This window comes from Lissotriton vulgaris, chromosome 2_1, assembly GCF_964263255.1.
Source record: "Lissotriton vulgaris chromosome 2_1, aLisVul1.2, whole genome shotgun sequence".
Classification (NCBI taxonomy): domain Eukaryota; kingdom Metazoa; phylum Chordata; class Amphibia; order Caudata; family Salamandridae; genus Lissotriton; species Lissotriton vulgaris.
The window spans coordinates 361,396,612-361,419,257 of NC_141687.1; the positions used below are offsets into that span (position 1 = coordinate 361,396,612).

Here is a 22,646-nt window from a genome sequence, read left to right on the forward strand (position 1 = left end):
GTTGTCCACTCTTCTATACCTAGGATTGTGGTGATCTTATATGTGTATATATATAGATTTGTTTTTATATATTGTGTTCTCTTGCTTTAACTTCACACTGTGTGTGTTATCTTGAATATTTTGTGCTATGTGCATTGTGTATGTATATATCTATTGTCCTTGGTCTGTCCGGGTGCCTCGAAGGCACGGAAAAAAGGGCAGAACTGATGTCATCACGCCGACGTAGGCCTAATAAGGAGTCAGTGACGTCAGTCGGAGTCACGTGCAATGCCGTGCTCCTATGACGTTGTCCACGCCGGCGTGCTGGAAAAGAATTTTCCGAACTTTGCTGACGCATGGGGATATTGACAAGGTGAGGAATCCACAGGCAGATACTGGATACACCAGAAAAAGCGCTACAGAAGGTAAGTAACTTGTTCTTCAAGTGCCAGGTTTTTTCTGCAGTAGTGGATGGTTTGGGGAAGAAAGAATGAAGGGTGACAGGTTCTTTCAAGTGAAAGTCTGTAGGGACTTTTGGCTTGAATCTTGGGTTGATCCATAAACTCTGCTGGTCTTAGGTGAAGCAACGGTATGGCTCCTTTACTACGAATGTCTGAAATTCTCTGGCTCTCCCTGCTAAGGTGAGACCAAGTAGAAGAGAGGTTTTCCACAAACTGAATTTCAAGTATGCTCTGTGGATAGGTTTGAAAGGAGGCAGTATAAGTTGGCCCAATACAGTGTTTAGCTCCCATGAAACTTAAAGACATTTCACTGGAGGAACGGCTCTAAAAAGTCATTTCACAAATTGTTTTATAATTCTCTGTAAAAATAAAGATGAAGAAGAGTGTTCCCTTCTTTAAAATCTGGACATTGCAGAGAAGTAAATCCCGACTGATGATTATTTGAGTCTATTCTTGGCTAGCTCCAGCATGTGATGCGGCTGCCTAGCAATTGGATTAAGGCCCTTTTTCTTTGCACCAAATTAATTGTCTCCACTTAACATTGCAAGTCTTTGTTGAGGATGCAACACATGCCGCACTAAGATTTCTCTGCAGTATTGAAGGGTGATTCAAATGGTTGTACTCTAAGTGATCAGCAGTCATGCTCCACAACTTTGTCAGCATGAATAATCTTTCTGTTTCATGAGAGGGGCCTGTGATGATTCTTCAACTGGATCAGTTTAGTACATGGACAGCCTCAGTAGGACACAGTACCAATACTTATGAGGTTATGCCAGAGCAATAAAAATCAGGAAATCGTGATCTGCATTGTCTTTCTTTAACATTCGGGGAATGAGGGGAAATGGAGGAAAAGTGTAAGTGAAGACGTTCAGTGAAAGAGCATTGTCCTATGACCCTAGCTCAGGGGTCTCCAAACCGGTCCTGGAGGTCCGGATCCATGCCAGATTTTTAAAATAACTACATGTATCTCAATGGGGATATCCAAAAAATCTGGCATGGATCCGGCCCTCCAGGACCGGTTTGGAGACCCCTGCCCTAGCTGATTGAACCAGCGGTACCATCAATTCTTGTTTTCTAGAGTGGCACACTAGTCTATGGTTGACTTACTTCGCTTTACAAATATGTATTCTGCTTGTTCCTGGTAGAGTCCCATTTGTGGCAGTCTGAAAAAGAGCGACTGCTTGAACGGTTTGGTATCCCAAGATATGTCCCACTACAATGTCCACCTTATTGAGGATGGCCTGAAATCATAGCATCTGTGCCTCTTCAGATGTAGTGTGTCGAGTTTTTAATGTATGCCGAGATAAATTAGCTTGACTGTCTAACCTCAGAAGGAATGTCCAGAGGCTTCATCTGATCGTCTATATCTCCAGTATGTTTTTGTAGAGTTTCTTCTCTACCTCTGACTAGATTCCTCTCATGGACAGCCCTGGCATCCTTCCAGCAACACAGCTGTCGTCATAATTATACTGTTTGTGAAAGGTTGGAACAGAAATCCTCCTTTGAGTTTTAATGGCATCCTCCACAACATCAAGGAATGAAGGCTTGGGTGAGCTATTTGGTGAGTTTCACTATGTGGTTTCACCAAACAGTAGCCTGTTTCCACTGGATATCCAGCTTCTGTTGGATGGGCCTCATCGGAAGCCTATAAAAAGGAATTATGCCGGTACAAGACAACTGAGACCTAAGAGAAATGTGTATATCCTGATGAAACCTGTTTCCTTCAGGCAAAATACCTTTGCCCTGGTCTTAAGTTACATTATCTCCATCACTTTCCATTCTATGTCGAACCTCTTTCAGAAATTCTCCAACACGCCAATATCTTCTATCACATATATGCAGACGACACCCAAGTTGACATCACCATCTCTTCGCTGGAGGAGATCAAGATAATAAATAATGCATTCAAGAAGTCGTTAAATTGGTTAACTAGCAATCATCTTAAACTAAGCTCGCCAAAAACAGAATTCCTACTACTAATCCCACCTGCCTCCAAAAAAAGCTCCTCGGATGTGCAGGAATGGGCCAAACTGATCACGGTGCTAAATTGCATACTGGAACTAGTTGACCCAACCAAATTGCCAGGAATCACACTCCATAAGAATCTAAACATTCAAGCCCACATCAAATCAATGGCTAAAAGTGCCTGTTTTCATCTGCACTACGTTAGAAAATTGAAACTCATAATTGCTACTTCAGACCTCAAATTAGTAGTTCAGTCCACAGTCATCTCGAGGATTGAATACAGCTGTACAACATTAACTGGACTACCCAAGATCTCCACAGCATCACTAAAAGCTTGTCTCAATGCGGCAGCGAGATTCATTACAGGTTCTAGAAAATACAACATTTCCCCACACTTGAAGGCTCTAAACTGGTTGCCATATGAAGCCAGAATTCAGTTTAAACTGGTATGTATTACACACAAAGCGCTCTACTACCAAAAAAAAATGTACCTTGCCCAGAAAATTGAGTTATCTGGAGGAGGCAGACCATCCCAGAGTGCCAGAGACCTGATGTTGAAACCTCCTATCTTTCAAAAGAAGAAAACTTACGACTGAGCTTCATTCGGAGCTACCCCCAGAATCTGGAACTTGCTTCCGCCAAACATTAGAAGAATCCCTAACACGTCAATCTTCAAGAGTGAACCCAAGATCTTCCTAATGAGCAAATTCCTACCATAACCAACTACTGTTCATCTACATTGCTCTCAGTTGCTAGGTGTTGCCTAGTCCTTTTCACGTATGGATTCAGCTTACTCCAGAAGGATCTCAGAGGTACCATTACAGACCTCCCCACTGATCATGGAGTTAGTGACAATTGGATCTGGCAGAGTCATCTGCCACAACAGGACAATAACGTATATAACTGTAAACTTTCTAGATAGCTATGAGTGCACTTAGGCTGTACATTACTATTCTCAATTGGTCCCACTGTTATTATCGTACCCAGGTACGAAATGTACTCTGTTGTGTTCTAAACGATTGATGACATGTAATTGTAAAGCGATCGAATACCCATAAGTCATGTTCACATTAAACTCGTAATAATTAAAAAATAAATAAATAATACTTTTCTGAGGGGAAAGCTTTAAGTATCCAAGATTGATCCTCGTAACTGCAATTTTGTTACAGGATAGATGGATGATTTCTCGTGTTCAAGGTCCATCCTAGTTCTTGGAATGTGCCAATACCAGTGGCAGTTGAGACATACGCCTCTTACTTTGATGGTACCTGGACAAACCAGTTGCTAGGTACTTTGTAAAGATCCAGGGTGCAGAATCCAGTCCACATGAAAGTGTAATGAATTCATAATGCTTCCACGCCACTGAAAATCGCAGGCACTACTTATAGTTTCGACATATGCGTGTTCTTACGGTGCAGGGAGACTAGTTACTTTCCTTCCTAAAGCAAAGAAAATCTTCAAGAAGGATTGTTATTTGGAAAGATTGTCGTTCAGGAATTTTACATTTTCTTGACTCCTTTATAGGCTTTCACAGGCCTGATTGTTTTGTTCTTGATCAGAAGCAATCTGCAGTAGAATCCTTGATTCCTATGGTTCTTTGAGACCACTTCAATGGCTCGTTTTTAAAGGAAGACAGTCACATACTGTAGCTCCTTCAAGTGCAGATGGTGTTCCTTTCTGGGTGGAAGACTGGGCATGTAGGGGGTTGCAGCGGGTAAATGTCAAACTCTCTTCTGGTTGACTTGGGAGCATAAAGAAAATGGTTCCCTTTTCTTTGCTGATATTCTGCTGTATGTAGCCTCAGCGCAGAACTGTTCCTGAGGAGTAGCATCCATAATAACCTGACTGTCTTGGATGATAGTAAGGTTTTCTTTTACCTCCATACTGATGTAGTGAGACCTCCTTGAGCCATGAAGAGCAGTAGAAGCTGAGCATCAAAACTGTAAAGTTTCTAGTTAATGTGCCATATCTGTATTGATGTTCTGCAGGCGGATGTATGACGTTACAACGCATGCTTTTACCACGCATGCCGTTACAACGCAGTTTTTACAACGATACCATTACAACGCATAGCGCTTTGGGGTGCTGGATAGTGAATAGTTTAATTTACTATTCCAACTCCAGTCCCCGTGGATAGTAGGGAAGGTGTTGGATAGTAAATTAAATCTATTCCCTACCCTAGAGCGCCTCCCAGCGCAATGCGTTGTAATGGTTTGCGTTGTAATGGTTGCGCCGTAATGGTAGTGTGTTGTAAAAGTTTTGTTGTAAAGGCTGTTTACCTCTGCAGGCCATCTATACTATATGGTTCCCAACCCCAACGCAACCATCAAAAGGTATGTCTTAAAATTGTGCCTAGATTTCTGGGCAGTAGGATGTTGACCATAGCCGCCCCTGCTAGTTGAAAACCTACATTGGAAATAACCATTACATTGTCATTGACGGTGGCAGATGTGTTTGCAGATAAATGTGAAAACACTCAGTGGCACACACCATGTGCCATGCCCTCAGACACTGCATGAATTATATGCAAGTCACCCCTACAGCAGGCCTTATAGCCCTAAGGCAGGGTGAATTATATTACATGTGAGGACAATGTCTAGATAGTACAAGTGAACAGAGAAGCCATCTTAAGTATATGTACAGGATACTGGTCATTACAAATTCCCCAGCTACATTGATAATTTAACTGAAACCTATGGTGTTTGATATTAAACACCTTGTCCTATTAAATCCATACTGATGCCAGTAGTGGATTTATTTAGATATGCACCCAGAGGGCATCTTAAAGGAGGGGCCCCCTAAAAACATACCAGCCTTGTAGCATGCTGGCTGACTGACATCTTCAGGCCTGCCACCCAAGAAGAGTTTTTGATAACCTGAAGGTGAGAGTTTGCGCTCTGAGGTCAGAAACAGGGCCTGCTCCAGAGGAAGGTGTTCACACCACCAGCAGGATGGCTAGTGAATCTGCATACCAAGGCCAGTGACTGAGGTAAAGACCATCAGACCCAGTCACCCTCCACTACCGCTCCTCCTCTTCCAATGCACCACCTGGAAAGCCACTTTAGCTTTCCCTTTCAATGAGTGTGTTCAGCCTGTTGTAAGATGGGCATCCTCCTTTCTACAGACCTGGAAGGCAATGAAATTGAATTAATAGGTCCTACAGATTGTAGATAGAGGCTATCGCCTACCCTTCTGGAATACTGCTAACCAGATCACACCCCCTTAGTGCCTTCAGTCAGGGAACCATCTTCCATTCTTGTAGCAGGAGTGCCGTGCTGCAGAAAGGCCTGATGGAATTGATTTCAGAGTAGGAAATTGAGCAGATGTTCTACTTGCTGTACTCACTGGTCCCCAAGGAGTGCAGAGGTCTTCATCCAATCCTAGACCTCCGATTCTTCAACCTTTACCTCTGCAAATAAAAGTTCAAGATGCTGTCCGTGACTTAGGTTCTTGACACTGGGAGCAGAAGACTGGATGATGTCTCTCTCTTTGAAGTGCGTGTATTTTAACAAACCCAACCTGTAGTTGCACAGGTGGAACCTGCACTTCGTGGTAAGGTGGAGTGGCAAATTGTTGGTGGTACTAATGTTTAGACTGACATCAGCACCTAGTGCCTTCACCAAGGTCCCCAGCACCCTAGAATTGACCAGACCTCTAATATCAGACTTACAGAAGGCGTGCCATGCACCACGCCCACAGGCAACTGAGCCAGAGAGCACTGCGACCAGCATCATATTGCAGCTCTCAGACGCATCACCATATTTAGCAGAAAAAGCCCATCTGAATTGCCCCAACAACACAAAGCAGTATTGCACACTGGATACATCACTGGTCAAATCTCATGAAGTAGATGCTAACGCACCCAGGATAATGTGCTGCATGGCTAAACACTTACAAGGTCCCAAAGGCGAGACCTATTGGCTATGTCATTGCTTGTTTGAAGCCTGCTGCAAAAGATGACCAGCGCCTTGGGCAAAAATAAATGTGACGCTGTTGTATATTTGTACTTCCTTCAACCAACCTATCTAGAATGGGACAAAGGGAGTCCCGGGACCGGCAGAACAAGGAACCGGGAGAGGACAATGGAAGTCCCAGGACCTGCAGAACTAGAAGGGGACAGGGAATGTCCCAGAATCAGCACCAGAGTGGACAAAGTGTGTCCCAGGACCGGGAGAGTTCACGACCGAGATTCGTGACGGACAAGAGTTCCAGTACTACAACAGAAAGTTGTGACCAGGTGGTTTTCTGAACCGGGATAAATGTTCTGCGATTTGAACCGGACCTCATAGCCACAGTACTGAGACAGTTTGTCCACAAAAGAAATTAAATGTAAAGGTAACTTAGAGGCCTGTACCACAACTGAGGCCCATAACCCAAGAAAAAGAACCAGAACCGAGAAACCTGGTCCAGAACTTTATCTCGGACTGTAAGTGAACTGGCTCCAACTTTTTCTTCGGGAACATCCTTCCAGAACTTTTTGAGCCTTGGAGGCACTTGTTGTACTGTTCTATCTTCAACAATGATCGGGAAGCTGCGATGGACAAAAACTTATCTGAGAAAGTAAACTGTCTCTTCCCGTTTTTGCTGGCCACAATGACGGATTGTAGAGAGTAGACCGTCTCTTTTTGTTTTTTCGTCAATCGAAGGTGAGAAGGTGGTCATCATGATCCTCATCTTGATCCTGTGCCTTTGCCTTCTTTTCTGGAAGTCCAAAAGGTCGCTGGCCTCCCACATGTTATGTTTTCTTCTTCTTGTTTTCCATACTTTAACTCTTACTATCTGTTTGTCTTTTATTTTTGTTTTATTTGTAAAGGGAGAAGAGGTGTTGTATATTTGTACTTCCTTCAATATGGCTACTTGGTGTCAGTAGCCCTTTCTTTGTGCTTCTAGCTTCCTAATCTCCCATAGTACCCAAGAGTGTTCTATCTGGTATGTGAAGGTTCCAGCTTGGCAGTTGGTTGTCTGGTCAGCTGTGAGGTTTACTGCTCTGCTGTCCTATCTTGTACTATCTTAATAAATCTATCTTAATAACCTGAAGACGTGTCCTGCTGCCTACCTAATCTATTTACAACATACGCCTCTTCCATTAGTCCTCTTTAACTATCTATGCATTGGAAAAATTGGAGAGGTAGCGGTACGGTGAGATGGGCAAGAGCAAAGTAATCTATGAGAAGAAAAGCCCTGAAATGCAGTCACAACTCGAGCACCATCAGCCTTCAGAAACTGTTTAAATCAGGTGTCTCCAACAAGTAGCTTGTGAATTACCAGTAGCTCTCCAGAGACCTGTAAGTAGCTCACCAGTGTGCAGCTCAGACTACTAATATGCAAGCCTTTGCTTGGTTATATTATTTGTATGCCAGAATTAAAAGACCTGTATTTGTGACGAAAATGTATTTTCAGAATTCATAAGCTGATGTTTGGAGAAAAATTGTTCAATTTCCAAAATAAATTGAAAGCTATGATATGAGTTGAATACATTTAGTAATCCTAATATTACCTTGATGCTGCGGAATTGCAGCTATGCATTTCCCATGTAGATGCGTTACAAATCGATAGTATTTATTTTTAACCTTACTTCTGGCAACCCTGCCTAATGCACTGATGTGAGCCCCGTTGACAGTCTTGGGTGGACTACACATCACTTACAGTAGCTCGGGATAATTTTCATTGATCATAAGTAGCTCTTATTACAGAAAAGATTGGAGATCCATGGTTTAAATGCACTTCTCTGCGGAGCCATGTCGGGAGAAGACTGCCGCGGGCAGCTCCTGTGCCCCCAAGGCTTGCGTCCTCCAGTCTCACTTAAATATCAACGAGGCACGCGCTGGGTATGTTTGTGACAATCATACAGGGAAAATGAGATCCAGCTTGGACTCTCAGGATCTGTGGCACTTAATTGCAACTTGGTAAGTGCTGCAAACTGATCCTGCACGGGAACACAGGGAGACTTCTCTCCCTCTGTGCCAGTCGTCCCTCTTTGAAGAAAAAAGCGTGATATATGTACAGACCTGTGCCTGGAAGGCGTTCTAAATGTGTGAGTGTCCCGACAAATCTGACACGTCTGATCATCCTCAGCCCTAAATGTGTTGTCAAACAAAACCCTAACTGTGCAGTTTTCTGGTAAATTTCTGTCTAAAAAACGCTCCCTTTTTTGCTGCAGTTTTGCTGTTTCCCTCCTAAGGCGCACGCAGTTTAAACTTGTACCTTCCATATAAAAAAACACTTGAGTTGTACTTGGACTGCACGTTTTTCATCATTTCACTCTCCATGGAACTTGCAGCTTGCTTGGGTTTTTCCCACCCGATGGTGCAACTGCTAGATTTCTTTAAGTAAAACCAGGCGAGCAAATGTGGCCTTAAGGAGCGCAGCTATTCTAGTGCCCTTTGTGAGTTGGTGCTATACTCCATCCCATAGTGGTAAAAGGGGGTGGACACTGTGTCACAAGACCCTGTTTGGAACTTGAAGGTGACGTCACGGGCTCTCACTAGAAAGGAGTCTGAGCGTCGCCGCAGAATACCAGTCACGGGCACGCCAGAGCCCAGGAATGTGTTGAAGGTATCACGCCCCTATCAAAGGTTAGCTGCTTTTGCTAGATATCAATATTTAGGGCTTATTTGTGGGATATTCTTCCTTTAAATATGAACATGTGCTGCATCAGCACACTCAGAGTTTGTGGCAAAATCAGTGCATATGAATACAGCGGACCGTAACTGCCATAAATGGTAATGCCACTGATAGCTGGAGAGCCCAATGCAGTTTAATAACCTTGTCTTAGCCCATGTCATTAATTCATTCGTTTCTATTGTGTTTAGCATTCCATGCACTCTGTGTTGCTGTTTCACGAGTACTTCTCCCTCTTTCACTCGCTGGTGTGTTTCTCTCCATTGCCTTCCCCAGATGTGCCCCCCCCCCCTTCACACCCACATTGCGCCCCTCCCATGTTGCTTTTACCTCCCCGTATTGCTTTTATCCACCACCACCCTGTCTCGTGTTAATGCCACTTTCTGCCTATCCATCCGTTAAAAAAAGGCTTTTGCATTATTTATTTTCTATTTAATTACAAATCCAACTCAGATCGGTAACTGAATAGGAAAACAATCACCCACTTAATTTTGTAGACGCGTGCATGCGTAGTGTGAGTATCTACAAAATAGCATTCTTTTTACATCCAAGGTTTCCTCCATCCCTCCTCCCTCCTAATTTTGCCACAATGCAAAGCATCGGGGATGCTGCTCAGCGTGCATAAAAACCATTGGCAAAGTCAATATGTCAAAGGTGAGACCTATTGGCTTTACCAATGCTTGTTTAAATTATTTCAGTTGCCACATCTAGTGGAGCCGACTACTGCTGAAGCCTTCAATACTTGTGCAAAGACGCCTGCTGCTCCCTCCATTGTTCATCTGTATGAGGGTGCCAAGCTCCCAACGCCCATAGAGCTTCTCTGGGCTCGGCTTAGCAGTGTTTGGAGTCTTATCTCGAGCACACCCGAGTTTTTCACAGGACTTTAAGGACCATTTGCATATTTACATACCTTTGTGAACTGATTACCAAGATTCAGGGGTTTTTCCTTTTTCCAGTACCCCCTGGGCCCCCACTCTGCCTATTCCTTACTTTTGTATTTTACATTTACTGCTGTAGTGTGAGAATGCATTTCATGAAAAGGACTATAAAGTAGGGCTGTCAAAAGAAAAATGCCAGCCATGTGTTGTTTAAAGGGCCTGCAAAGACCTTGTCTTGTCTTGACACTAAATAGGGTTATAAATAAAAAGAAGTATGTATTCATTTGTAATGTGACTTTTCTTTCTTTGTTCCCTAATAATCAGTCATGGATCATTCAGGCAGCCCTAAAACAATTAAAAGTGCTTTCTATTGATATTTTCTGTTCGAAGTATGCACAGATAAGTGCTGAAAATTCAACTTTAGGTGACTGTTTATTTTTGTACCATCTGGGACATTAAAATAATGAGCTGACAACCCTAATCATAAGACTGGACGTTTGTTGCAGGATTAACACATTATTTATTTCCTCCACCATCGATCCCTGATTAATGTCATAATAGCAATAGTATAACATATCAAAAACCTTACGCCGCCGCCAATAACATGGTGAGTGACTTTAAGTGTGTAGGAATGCACCCTGCATTCAGACAACGCACTCCTCATTCTCCCCCTTTCATTATCACGCTCACCCGGCCCTCACAGCGATCACGATGCACTCACACTGATCACCATGCACTCACACCATTCACCCGCTCACCCTGCACTCACAGTGATCACTCTGCACTCACAATGCACTTATGGTGTTTACCCTGTACCTCGTCCTGCAGTCACACGAGCACACTACTCACCCTGCACTCATGTGACACTTCACTCACCTGTCCCCCTCACTGCTCAATCTGCAAACTGACTCAAACAAGCCAATCACTTACCATTCATTCATTCGTCCCACTCTGCACTTACATCTGTACTCAAATTCATATGGTGACCTCACTCCTCTTACCCTACTCTCACATTGTTGCATCGCTCACTGTGCACTCACATGGGCACTCCTGCCACCCACACAGTCCAGAGGGTTTATGTGCCTGCTAAAAGAACGTGTACCATGCAGATACAGAACTGAGTGTAAGTAAACTATGAGTAGTGCTATAAAAAATGAAATGTTTGTCAGAAAGGTGCTATAGCGAGATGAGGTGCATTGTTGGTGAGTGGTAGTGAGGGATTTCATGGAGAAGGTGGAAATGGGGGAGGGGGCTAAAATAGACTGTTGCACCATGTGCAACCAGTGCTAGGGCCAGCCCTGGCTGGGATTGTTAGCCCCCCACCCACGAAGTTTAAGCCTAGTTGCGCCCCTGGAGGGAACCACTTTGTCTTCTCCTGAGTGTTAACACCGCATTCCTTCTGTCGTTGTGTGGGTATCTACAAGCGCACTGCGCTGTTACTGTATTTGTCTCGCACGTTTGGATGAGTAGGGCGTCCTGGCACCCATCCTATTGCAGTTTTACAGCAGTCCTTCTCCTCTCTTCCTTTAGAATTTGTATTCTGAAATCGCTCAGCTGAATCGTTCCCTGCAGCTCGTGGAGACAGAAACTGAAGTGCTGCGGAAGGAGCTCTCCTCCAGCAGTGAAGCCTCTTCTCGGGCATGGATCCAGGAGAAAATACTCCTACAGCAGGATGTAAGTATGCCACAAAGGAAGTGTTGTACACTCGTATCCAAGCATAGCTGCAATCTAGTTGCTCCTTACGTGGGATTAATCATTGTATACTAAAGCCACAGGCCACATAACTGGACGGCTTCATGTGTCAAGTTGGATCTTTTGCTCCTCAGTCTGTTTAGCACGTTTATTAGTATTGGTTCAACAGTACATCTTTTTATATTATCACTCTTCATATCAGTGGACAATTCTTGAAGTGCCTTGCATTGCAGTTTCTTCAGGGTACGAGTCATAACAAGCATTTGCAATGCAATAGGTCTGGCAATTGTGAGATTTTTAGCTGCTGGCATTGTAGATGGCAATGCCTTTTATAATAATAAGAGGCATTGTCATTTATAATACCAGTAGGTCAAAGTTTGGAAAAATTCGAGACCTATTGTATTACATAGAGCGCGTTGTCCCTGAAGTAGGCCCCACGCTCCTCATTGAAGTTAAAAAAATAAAAAAAATTAACCGAGCGCAGGGTCTCTGATGCGGGCGCCGCTCTCACCATTAAAGATAAAATAAATAAATAAAACAGAGCGCAGTGTCCATGAAGCGGGTGCCATGTTCAGCATTTAAGTGTAAAAAAAAAAAAAGCTGAAAGAAAGCGCGGTGTTTCTAAAGCAGACTCCACGCTCAGCTTAATAGTATTAAAGAACAAGAAGCTTCCGCAATTGTCCCGTGAGTGCTGTGGGGGTATGGGGCAGCCACTTTTAAAGTTAGAGTGCGTAGCACTCCATACGAGAGGCGCCTGCCATTGTGCCGCAAGTGCTGTGTGGATGTGCTGCAAATACAAGAAACAGCCACGTGTGTCCCCATTATTCAATAAACAAAATAGTGCTCACCGACTTATAACGCTGACAGTGTACCAACACAACTAAAAGGTCCAGTCGTTCTGGAAGGTAATAAATGCAGACAAGGTGGTACCAAGGAGGGACTAACAAGCTTAATAACAAATTGGAAGCCAGCGTTTACGAAGGACAATGACACAAGCCAATAAAAAATATGGGCGGAGAGTGGGCGAGGCTTCAAGTCCATACTCTAATACTTTATGCCTCGCAGCAGCCATTGCGCTACCCAGGCAAGACCTAAAAAAGCAGAAGTCCTGTGGACTAAACTAGTTAGGCAGAATGCAAGTGACATCATGCCGCATGACATCACATCGAATGTGATATCATAGGAAATGTCATCATAAGAAGTAATATCGGAGCTTAAGACCAAGCAAATATGTTTAGCAGGGATATCATGAGTACATTTAAGCATATTATGAGATTTAGTATGTGAGATTTTGTGTTGGGGATTATGCCAATCCCAGTGCAAAATCTGGGCCTCAATTTATAATTAGAAAAAAAAACTCTGCCACAAAGAATTTGTCGACAAGGAGAAATCAGGCAGTAAATCTGTTCTGCTTTGTTGCAAAGTCTGCATTTTAAAATATCTTATGGGATTAAGGCACCTGTTGCAGAGATCTGTGTTGCTCAGTAAATCTCAGGGAATTCTAATGGTAAAATAACTCTGCGGGTTAATGCACTTGTTTTGAGATTGGTGTTTTGTCTAGCCTCAGTTTTGAATCAAAGTAGCATAGATGGTTAATATGTCTCCTGCAAAGCACATTATGTAACAGGCGGATGACAGATTTTTATTTTATGTTAATGGATAAGTGGGTTACTACTTTTAACATACAGATCCTTTTGTTACTTGCAGTTTATAAATTGTAATCCTTCTAATATTGCACAGTGTGCTATGAAGGACATGTGACTCCCACACCTTGTAACCCTCATTTTCTTAAGAAACAAATCCTCTACATTGATTTGCACACTTGTATGATTTATTGTCAATATATACTGTGTATGTGTGATGTATAAGGCTCTCGCACCCCGCATTGGAAAAAGTAGCACTATAAAAGAAATAAAACAAAATAGTGGTATTTAAATTATTTGTTTATATACTTGGGCAGATCAACATCTGACATTCATACAGTGCATGCATATCTCTTGTGTACAGGTATACAATATGCTTGTATATTTTACAATGTATTGTAATGTTTTATCTGAAAGAGACACGTTGGTGATAGATTCCTTACCTTAGAATATCCCCAGGCGTCAGACTGGATCCGGAAATTTTTGCGTAGCAATACCCCTGAGCGTCGGTAGGCGTCGTCCACGGCTCCGTGTCCGTCGTCCGCGTCGTTAGCGCCGGAATTACGTCATCGGAGTATTTAGACGCCGCCCATGCACGCTGACGTCAGTTCTTCTTTTTTCCGCGCCAGCTAGCGCAGATCCGGAGAAGCTCTACCCCTAGTCATTTTGTGACTAAACTTTTTGATCTTTTTGATCATTTATTTCCTCGAGTCTTCGACTCTATCGGTGCCGGTAGGGATGCCCAGGTTCAAACCCTGTTCGAAGTGCGACAGACTTATGTCGGTTACGGACCACCATCGCCGGTGCCCGAAGTGTTTAGGCCTCGACCACAACGACCGCACCTGCTCCGACTGCCGGGCCCTGACGTCTAAAGCTAGGCGGGAGCGGTCCCGCAAGTAACTCGAGCTCCGGCAGTCGGCCCGCGCCGTTCCCGGTCCCACGGGAGGTCGAGGGACCGGTCGCGGGGTCGGAGTCATCGCAGCTCCGGGAGTGGACATCGGTCGTCAGGATCCAAGTCCTCCGGTAAGAGGCATGAGAGGTCGGAGAGACGTCATCGTTTCTCCGACCCACCCCGACGCTCGCACGATGCGGCCGGGGGTTCGGGCGACACCGCCCACGCGGCTCCGAGGGAGTCGCAAGTGTCGCCGCCTGCCCCACACCTTCGGGTCCCTGGGCACGGCGCGACGCCGGAGGAGATCGAGCGGTATCTCATGGCCATTAGGTCCCTCCCTCCTCAGTCGGGTTCCGTGGCGCCTCCGGGCCCAACGGTCCCGGCTGGAGGCCCTAGCGGGTTGGGTGCTTCGGCCCCGACGCCGTTGGGTGCTTCGGCCCCGACGCCGTTGGGTGCTTCGGCCCCGACGACGCCGGCGACTTTGGTCCCGGCGCCGCAGGACCCCACCGGATCCGCTTCCGGATCCGGGTCGTTGCCGGTCGACCTCACAACCTCACCGGCGCCGGCCCCACGGGTGTCGTTCCCGGCGCCCACTGTGGATGCCGTCCCCAATGTTCCCTTCAGTCCGACTCTGGCGCCGGAACGGCGCCGCTGCGCGCCGCTTCCGACGGCCTTTGGAGATTTATATTTCCATGAGGAGGCCCCGTCTGTTAATCCTGTTTTACAGGACACAGGTGACGAGGAAGATTGGGAGGGGTCTGAGGACCCTCTGGCATTGGAGTGCCAGTCTCAACAGGACTGGACATATGAGCTTGGGGAGGCCAGTGGTATTGACACTTCGTCAGACACTGGATTTGTCTCCCCTCCAACCGTGGCTTCGGAGGAGGGGTCTACTTACAGTGTAGTACTGACAAGGGCGGCCAAGGCCTTAAACCTTGAGCTCCCCGTCGCGGCCTTGAGGACTAACCTCCTCACTGAGGTTCTCAAACCGCAGTCAAGCTCCAGCGAGCCTCTGCTGCCGTTCAATGAGGCCTTGTGTGACGTTCTTGTGGGTACTTGGTCCAAGCCTGCCACAGGTCCGCCTGTGGATAGGAATGTGGCCAGACGCTACCCCCCGGCCCCGGGCGACCCTTGCTTTTTGTCCACCCATCCCACCCCCTGGTTATCCAGGCCTACACTTCCCAGACCGCATTCCCGTCGGCTCCGCCCGATCGGGAATCCAAGAGATATGAACAGTTCGGGATGAAAGTGTTCTCGTCCCTAAGCTTAGGGCTGCGGTCTGTCAATACCGCCTGTCTCTTATGCAGCTACACCCACACTCTGTGAGTCGCGGACGTGCTGCCACAATGTCCGGAGGAGGTCCAGGCTAAACTTGCCCAAACCCTGGTGGAGGGCCGAGATGCAGCGCGATATTCCATCCGGTGTGGGCTGGATACCACAGACTCACTGGGCAGGGCGATGGCAACGACAGTGGTGGTTCGACGCCACACCTGGTTGAGGTCCGCCAACTTTTCGGCCGATGTCCAGGCCACACTTCTGGACATGCCGTTCGATGGCCGTCGCCTCTTTGGCGACAAGGCAGACCATGCGCTTGAGCGTTTTAAGGACTCCAGGGCTACGGCCAAGTCCTTGGGCCTCTCGGCCACACGTCAGCAATCAGGTGCCTTTCGCTCCTTTCGTGGCCAAGGAAGGGGCGCCCCCACACGTGCTGTCAGCCACTGCATGAAGACCGAACTGGACACGGTAAAAGCGGTCGGTTTGGAGAAGAAGAAAGAATTCAAACGACGCTTCAAATCCAACAAGGGCAGGGGGGCTCAACAGAGGGTTCAAACCCCTCAGTGGTCCCAGAGCAAACATCAGGGAAAAACCCACTTTCGAGGAGCCAAATCCGGCAGGGGTAGAGGAGGTCATCAACAGTCCTCTTCCACGACGAGAGGAGGGAAAGCTTGAGCAGTGGCTTCCTCTGGTGCTTTAACCAACTCCAGTGGGAGGAAGTGCTTCACGACATCTGGCAGAGAAAAGATCGTTGGGTGCTGAATATACTGCGCAATGGATATGCACTACGTTTCCGTGCGATCCCAAAGTCCATACCTCTGAAAAAGTCTTGCCCTTACCAACTAAACCTTCTCCAAAGAGAGGTCAAGACTCTTCTTCAAAAGAAAGCCATTGAGGAGGTGCCTCCCTCTCAAAGGGGAAAAGGAATCTACTCCAGATACTTTCTTGTCCCCAAAAAAGATCAGGAGGACAAGTTCAGACCCATCTTGGACCTTCGCCTTCTGAGCAAGGTGGTAGTCCAAGGAACGTTTCGCATGTTGGCTCTTCACCAAATATGTCCACATCTTCAATTAGGGGATTGGATGTGTTCGGTGGATTTGCAAGATGCGTACTTTCATATTCCAATCGCCCTTCGCCATCGGAAGTACTTGAGGTTCGTGGTAGGAAGCAAGCACTACCAGTACAAAGTGCTGCCCTTCGGACTCAAATCAGCACCACGAGTCTTCACCAAATGCATGGCAGTGGTTGCGGCTTATCTACACAAGAAGGGGCTTTTCGTCTATCCATACCTGGACGACTGGCTCCTAAAAGGTCCATCTCCCCGACAGATATTCAGCGACTTCCAACTGTGCCTTCAGCAGTTACACAAGCTAGGCCTCCATGTGAACATGGAGAAGTCTGTCCAACAACCAACCCAGAGCATCCACTACCTGGGGGCAGTTCTGGACACAAGTTTGGGAAAAGTGTTTGCTTCGGAGGAGAGACTATCATCTATGAAGCAGAAGTGCAGGACTCTGAATCCAGCAGTCAGACAGGTAGCTTCCCTGCTGGGCTCCATGGCTTTCTGCATTTTTCTGATACCAAACGCCAGACTGAGAATGCGGCCTCTGCAGCAAGCTCTAGAGGACTAGTGGGACCAAGCGACAGGGAATTGGGAGGAGCGGATCAGTCTGTCCCAGGCAGCGAGGTCTTCCATCCTGTGGTGGACTCGCCCGCAGAATGTGTTGCTGGGAGTGCAGTTTCATCAGCCTCTTCCGACACTGTCCGTGGTCACAGATGCTTCTCTAGAAGGCTGGGGGGCACACATGGGGTGCCTTCAAATTCAAGGTTTGTGGTCAACTCAGCACCTAACCTACCACATCAACATGCTGGAGCTTTGTGCAGTTCATCTAGCTCTCAAGGCTTTTCTTCCTGCGATAAACACCGACTCAGTCTAGTTCAGACAGACAATACCACCACCATGTTCTATCTGAACAAACAAGGAGGCACACGATCTCGCCTTCTCTCCCTGGAGGCTCAGGCGATCTGGCACTGGCTTCTGGCTCGGGGCCTATCAGTAGTGGCAGTACACCTTCCAGGCGAATTAAGCACCAAGGCAGACGCACTCAGCAGGCACTTCGAAGATTAGCCAGACTGGGTGCTAAACGACGAAGTGGTAGAAGAACTTTTTCATTGCTGGGGTCGTCCAGCCATAGACTTGTTTGCAGACGACTAAAACGCAAAATGCCACCCCTTCGCGTCCAGATTCCACAGGCCAGGGACGCAGGGGAATGCTCTCCTGATGGATTGGTCGGGAACATTCGCGTACGCGTTTCCTCCCCTGGCTCTGATTCCGAAGGTAGTGTCCAAGCTCCTCAGGTCGGACATGGAGATGATCTTAATAGCTCCGGATTGGCCACGACAGTGGTGGTACCCGGTCCTTCTGCATCTGTCTGTGTGTCCACACAGACGACTTCCTTGCAGGCAGGACCTGTTGAGCAAGATGAACGGGAGGATACTGCATCCCAAACTCCCATCACTGAACCTAACAGCATGGCACCTGAGGTCCTGCAATATGGGCATCTGAACCTGCCTCTTGAATGTATGCACATTTTAAAAGAGGCTAAGAGACCTTCCACGAGAGCGTCTTATGCGTTCAAGTGGAAATGATTTTACATCTGGTGTAGGGATCGTCACCTAGATCCTACTAAAGGGCAGGAGGAAGTAATCCTTCCATACCTCCTTTCCTTGGCAACTTCTGGGTTGAAATATGCTTCCATTAGTGTGCATCTGTCAGCCATAGTAGCGTACAGGAAATCACCTAATCAGATTTCTTCCTTTCAGGTTCCTGTGGTTAACCACATGCGCGCTGCACTTATTCTGCTGGTATGCTGACTTTTTAAAAAACCCATTGTTCATGACGAGCTGGGCTCGTCATCAGCCTCGAAGGGGTTAAGGACTTCCTCCAGGGGTTGAAGAAAGTTTATCCCCCTGTGCGAAATCCTTCTCCTCCTTGGGAATTGAACCTGGTTCTATCCAGGTTAATGTCACCTCCTTTTGAACCAATCCACAATGCCTCTTTACAACATCTCTCTTGGAAAGCAGCCTTTTTAGTGGCGATTACGTCAGCGCGCAGAGTATGTGAGATACAAGCGCTCTGTGCAAAGGAACCATATACTGTTTTCCACCACAATAGAGTAGTCCTGAAAGCTCATCCATCCTTCTTGCCTAAAGTGGTTTCTGATTTTCATATAAATCAGTCCATTTCCCTCCCTTCGTTTTTTCCAAATCCTACGACCCCAGCAAAGCGGTCACTGCACTCCTTGGATCTTAAGAGAGTGCTCAAGTTCCATTTGGAAAAGACCAAGGGGATCAGGAAGACGGATCAGCTGTTTGTGAACTATGGTTCTATGAGAATGGGCTATCAGCTTGCAGGCAAGCCTTTATTGGTGTCACCCAAAGTGCATTCTACCAGAGGGAAAGCGGCCACAGTAGCTTTCTTACATGACATTCCAATGTCAGAGATATGCAAGGCTGCAACCTGGAAATCAGTTCATACCTTTACGAGGCATTACTGTCTAGAATCTGATTCCAGGGCCGATACTCGAGTAGGGCAAGCCTCCTTGAGAAATCTATTTGGGTAGCCTATGGCCTGCTCAGGCTTATTGATGAGATTACTGTCTTGTTATTCCTTTGCCCGCAGGGATGAGGAGAGGCTCGCTATTCTATTCTAATTCTTATGACTATTGATGAGGATCCCCTGGAAGAGAAGGATTAGTTACTTACCTGTAATCCTAGTTCTCTTCCAGGGGTATCCTCATCAAAGTCATAAGCAACCCTCCCGCCTCCCCGGGCAAAGGACATTCGTTAATAAGGAGATATTGTTAACCTATTTGTTACTTGTTTTTTTCAGTCTCCGAAAAGAACAACTGACCTAACTGTCACCCCTGAGGCATGATGGGATACTGGGGGTCATGAGTGCCTTAAAGGCACGGTGTCAGTTTTTGTATTAACTGCAGCTACAGGTTAGCTTTTCAGTCTTTTTAGAATGTGTGTTTGCAATGCAGCCTGGGAGCTTTCTATGCTTTCAGTAAGTTATAAGAATTTCTACTGCTTTCTAAGCATTAAAACAGTTTTTAAACAATCTTTGGTGGTGTTTCTCATGTTTCTAATGCAGATGTTCATGTATGGTGGAAATTCTTTACAGCATAATTCAGCTCTACTGTTTATTTGGCTGCAATTGCTTATTTATATATATATGTATATATATATATATATATGAGTAGATATATGTGGGGCACATATAATATATTGTTTCCGGGGTCCCGCGCATGGGCGGGAATATTCTAATGCTTATGACTTTCATGAGGATACCCCTGGAAGAGAACTAGGATTACAGGTAAGTAACTAATCAGTCACTGCACTTAAACCCTATAAGTCACCCCTATAGCAGGGTGTTTGCTTCTCAGCGAGAGGGTGCCCCTGCATGAGCAGGGCACCCCTACAGCCTATGGAGTCCATTCTCCCGGGTTGTCAGTGAAGCAGCCATATAGAGGGGCACCGCGAAATTACGTGATGACCATCTCGAAACTGTCTGCAACGAATCCTGTCATGTTTGGTATCAAACATGTTGGAATCATACCCCCACACCGTTCAGTATGATTTCAAGCACTGGAACAGCCCTCCGTTAGGCTCTCAGTGTTCCCAGTGCCGCAAAAACGCCTCCTGGTTCAACGATGATCTTAAGAAATCGAAGAAACTGTGTCGCTCCCTCGAGAAGGCCTGGAAAAAGACCCAAACACCAGCACCAGGGATGCCTTCAAAAACGCCACCCGCATACACCACCAACTAATCCGGTCTGCAAAGAAAGCCGCTTTCAAAGACCGACTAGATAATAACGCCCACAACAGCAAGGAATTATTCAACATCGTCAAAGAATTTACCAACCCTTCAGCCAACTCCAACGACATAACTCCCTCTCAAGCCCTCTGCGATTCCCTAGCCTCATTCTTCCACAACAAAATCGCAGACATCCACAACAGCTTCGACAACAGACCCGGAGACCAACCCACCCAACCCTCTGCATGACCCTCACCCCCCTTGAACATCCTTAATGACTGGAACCCAATCTCCACTGAGGACACCATCCGCCTGATGAACTCCATCCACTCAGGATCCCCCACAGACCCATGCCCTCACCACATCTTCAACAAAGCAGACTCCATCATAGCACCACATCTACGAGACGTCATCAACTACTCACTCAACTCCGCCACATTACCGGAAAGCTGGAAACACGCCGAACTCAGCGCCCTTCTGAAAAAACCCACAGCTGACCCCACCGAACTCAAAAACTACCGCCCCATCTCGCTCCTTCCATTCCCAGCCAAAGTCATCGAGAAAGCTGTCAACAACCAGCTCGCCGCCTTCCTTGAAACCAACAAATCCCTCGACTCCTCACAGTCCGGCTTCCGAGCCAAACACAGCACTGAGACCGCACTCATCGCAGCAACAGACGACATTCGAACTCTACTGGACAATGGAGACACAGTCGCCCTCATCCTCCTCGACCTCTCCGCAGCCTTCGACACAGTCTGTCATAGCACCCTGCTACAACGCCTCAGAAACATCGGAATCCAAGGAAAAGCTCTGGAATGGATCACCTCGTTCCTCACCGGAAGAACCCAGAGAGTCCGCCTCCCACCATTCAAGTCTGAGGCCACTGAAGTCTTCTGCGGTGTACCACAAGGATCTTCACTCAGCCCCACCCTCTTCAACGTATACATGAGCCCCCTCGTGGCCATCGCACGCCAACACAACCTCAACATCATCTCCTACTCTGATGACACTCAACTGATCCTATCACTCACCAAAGACCCTAACACTGCCAAAACCAACCTACATGAAGGAATGAAAGAAGTAGCCGAGTGGATGAAGCACAGCCGTCTGAAACTAAACTCAGACAAAACAGAAGTCCTTATCTTAGGTACCTCCCCCTCCGCCTGGGATGACTCTTGGTGGCCAGAGGCCCTTGGAAAAGCACCAATCCCGACGGACCACGCACGGAACCTGGGCGTCATCCTGGACTCCTCACTCTCTATGAACAGACAAGTCAACGCCGTTTCATCATCTTGCTTGAACATTCTTCTCATGCTCAAAAAAACATTTCGCTGGATCCCCACCGAAACTAGAAAAACAGTCACCCACGCACTGGTCACGAGCCGCCTGGACTACGGAAACACCCTATACGCCGGTATCACCGCAAAACTCCAGAAAAAACTCCAACGCATCCAGAACGCTTCAGCCAGACTCATACTAGACATCCAGCGTAAAGACCACATCTCTGGTCACCTGAAAAACCTCCACTGGCTCCCCGTCAATAAGAGGATCACTTTCCGCCTCCTAACTCACGCACACAAAGCACTTTACGATCTGGGACCCGAATGCCTCAACACACGACTCTCCTTCTACACCCCCCCACGCCAGCTACGATCCTCCAACCAAGCCCTTGCTCCTGTACCTTGCATCAACAAAACCACAATGGGAGGAAGATCCTTCTCCTACCTGGCAGCTAAAACCTGGAACTCACTTCCTACTCACCTCCGCCTCACTCAGAACCACCTAGCATTCAGAAAGCAACTTAAAACTTGGATATTTGACAAGTAATTCCCCACCCTTCCTCAAGCGCCTTGAGACCCTCTGGGTATGTAGCGCGCTATATAAATCTTTTGACTTGACTTGACTTGACCTACTAGACCCAGACAGCACAAAATAGTTGCTGCTGACCAGACACACATTTCTGCCCTCCTGCTGCTAAGCCAAGCTTAAGCAGGGCAAGGCAGAAAAATAGGCATCCTGTCACAGGGAGGTGTGACCACTTCCCAGACAAAATGTAGTGTATTGGGACCAGGTGGGTGCGCTTGCCAGCGCCACCACATCTGCACGAGGGGCACATTTGGTGTCCCTGTGCATAGTCCAGTTCAAACCCGTCCTTGAGGCCGTTGGCTCCCGTTCTGGCTCGAAACTTGACAAAAATCATGGCAGTAACCTCCCCCCTGTCGAGACCCTCCCCAAGGGGGGTCCTGTAGTATGGTTTAGGGCCTCCTTTTGCATGCATGTTATGTTAGCATGGCTTATTAGAAGTTTAAACACCATATTACCTTTTGCTGCTTTTGCACACAACACTGCATAGCTGTTTTTGTAAGTTAGCCTTCACGAAGGTCTACACATGAGAAAAGGTTTGTTTTTCGACATCTCTAGA

General features: G+C 46.7%; 1 protein-coding gene across 1 annotated transcript in view; it reads left to right on the forward strand.

Annotated features, from left to right (window-relative positions):
• The window catches only part of SPAG5 (sperm associated antigen 5), a 643,746-nt gene that overhangs the window by 528,931 nt on the left and 92,169 nt on the right, over positions 1-22,646 (forward strand). Inside the window, exon 23 of the mRNA XM_086955159.1 lies at positions 11,435-11,578. Coding sequence (XP_086811285.1) covers positions 11,435-11,578 — 144 coding nt within the window. The remainder of the gene's footprint in view (positions 1-11,434; positions 11,579-22,646) is intronic.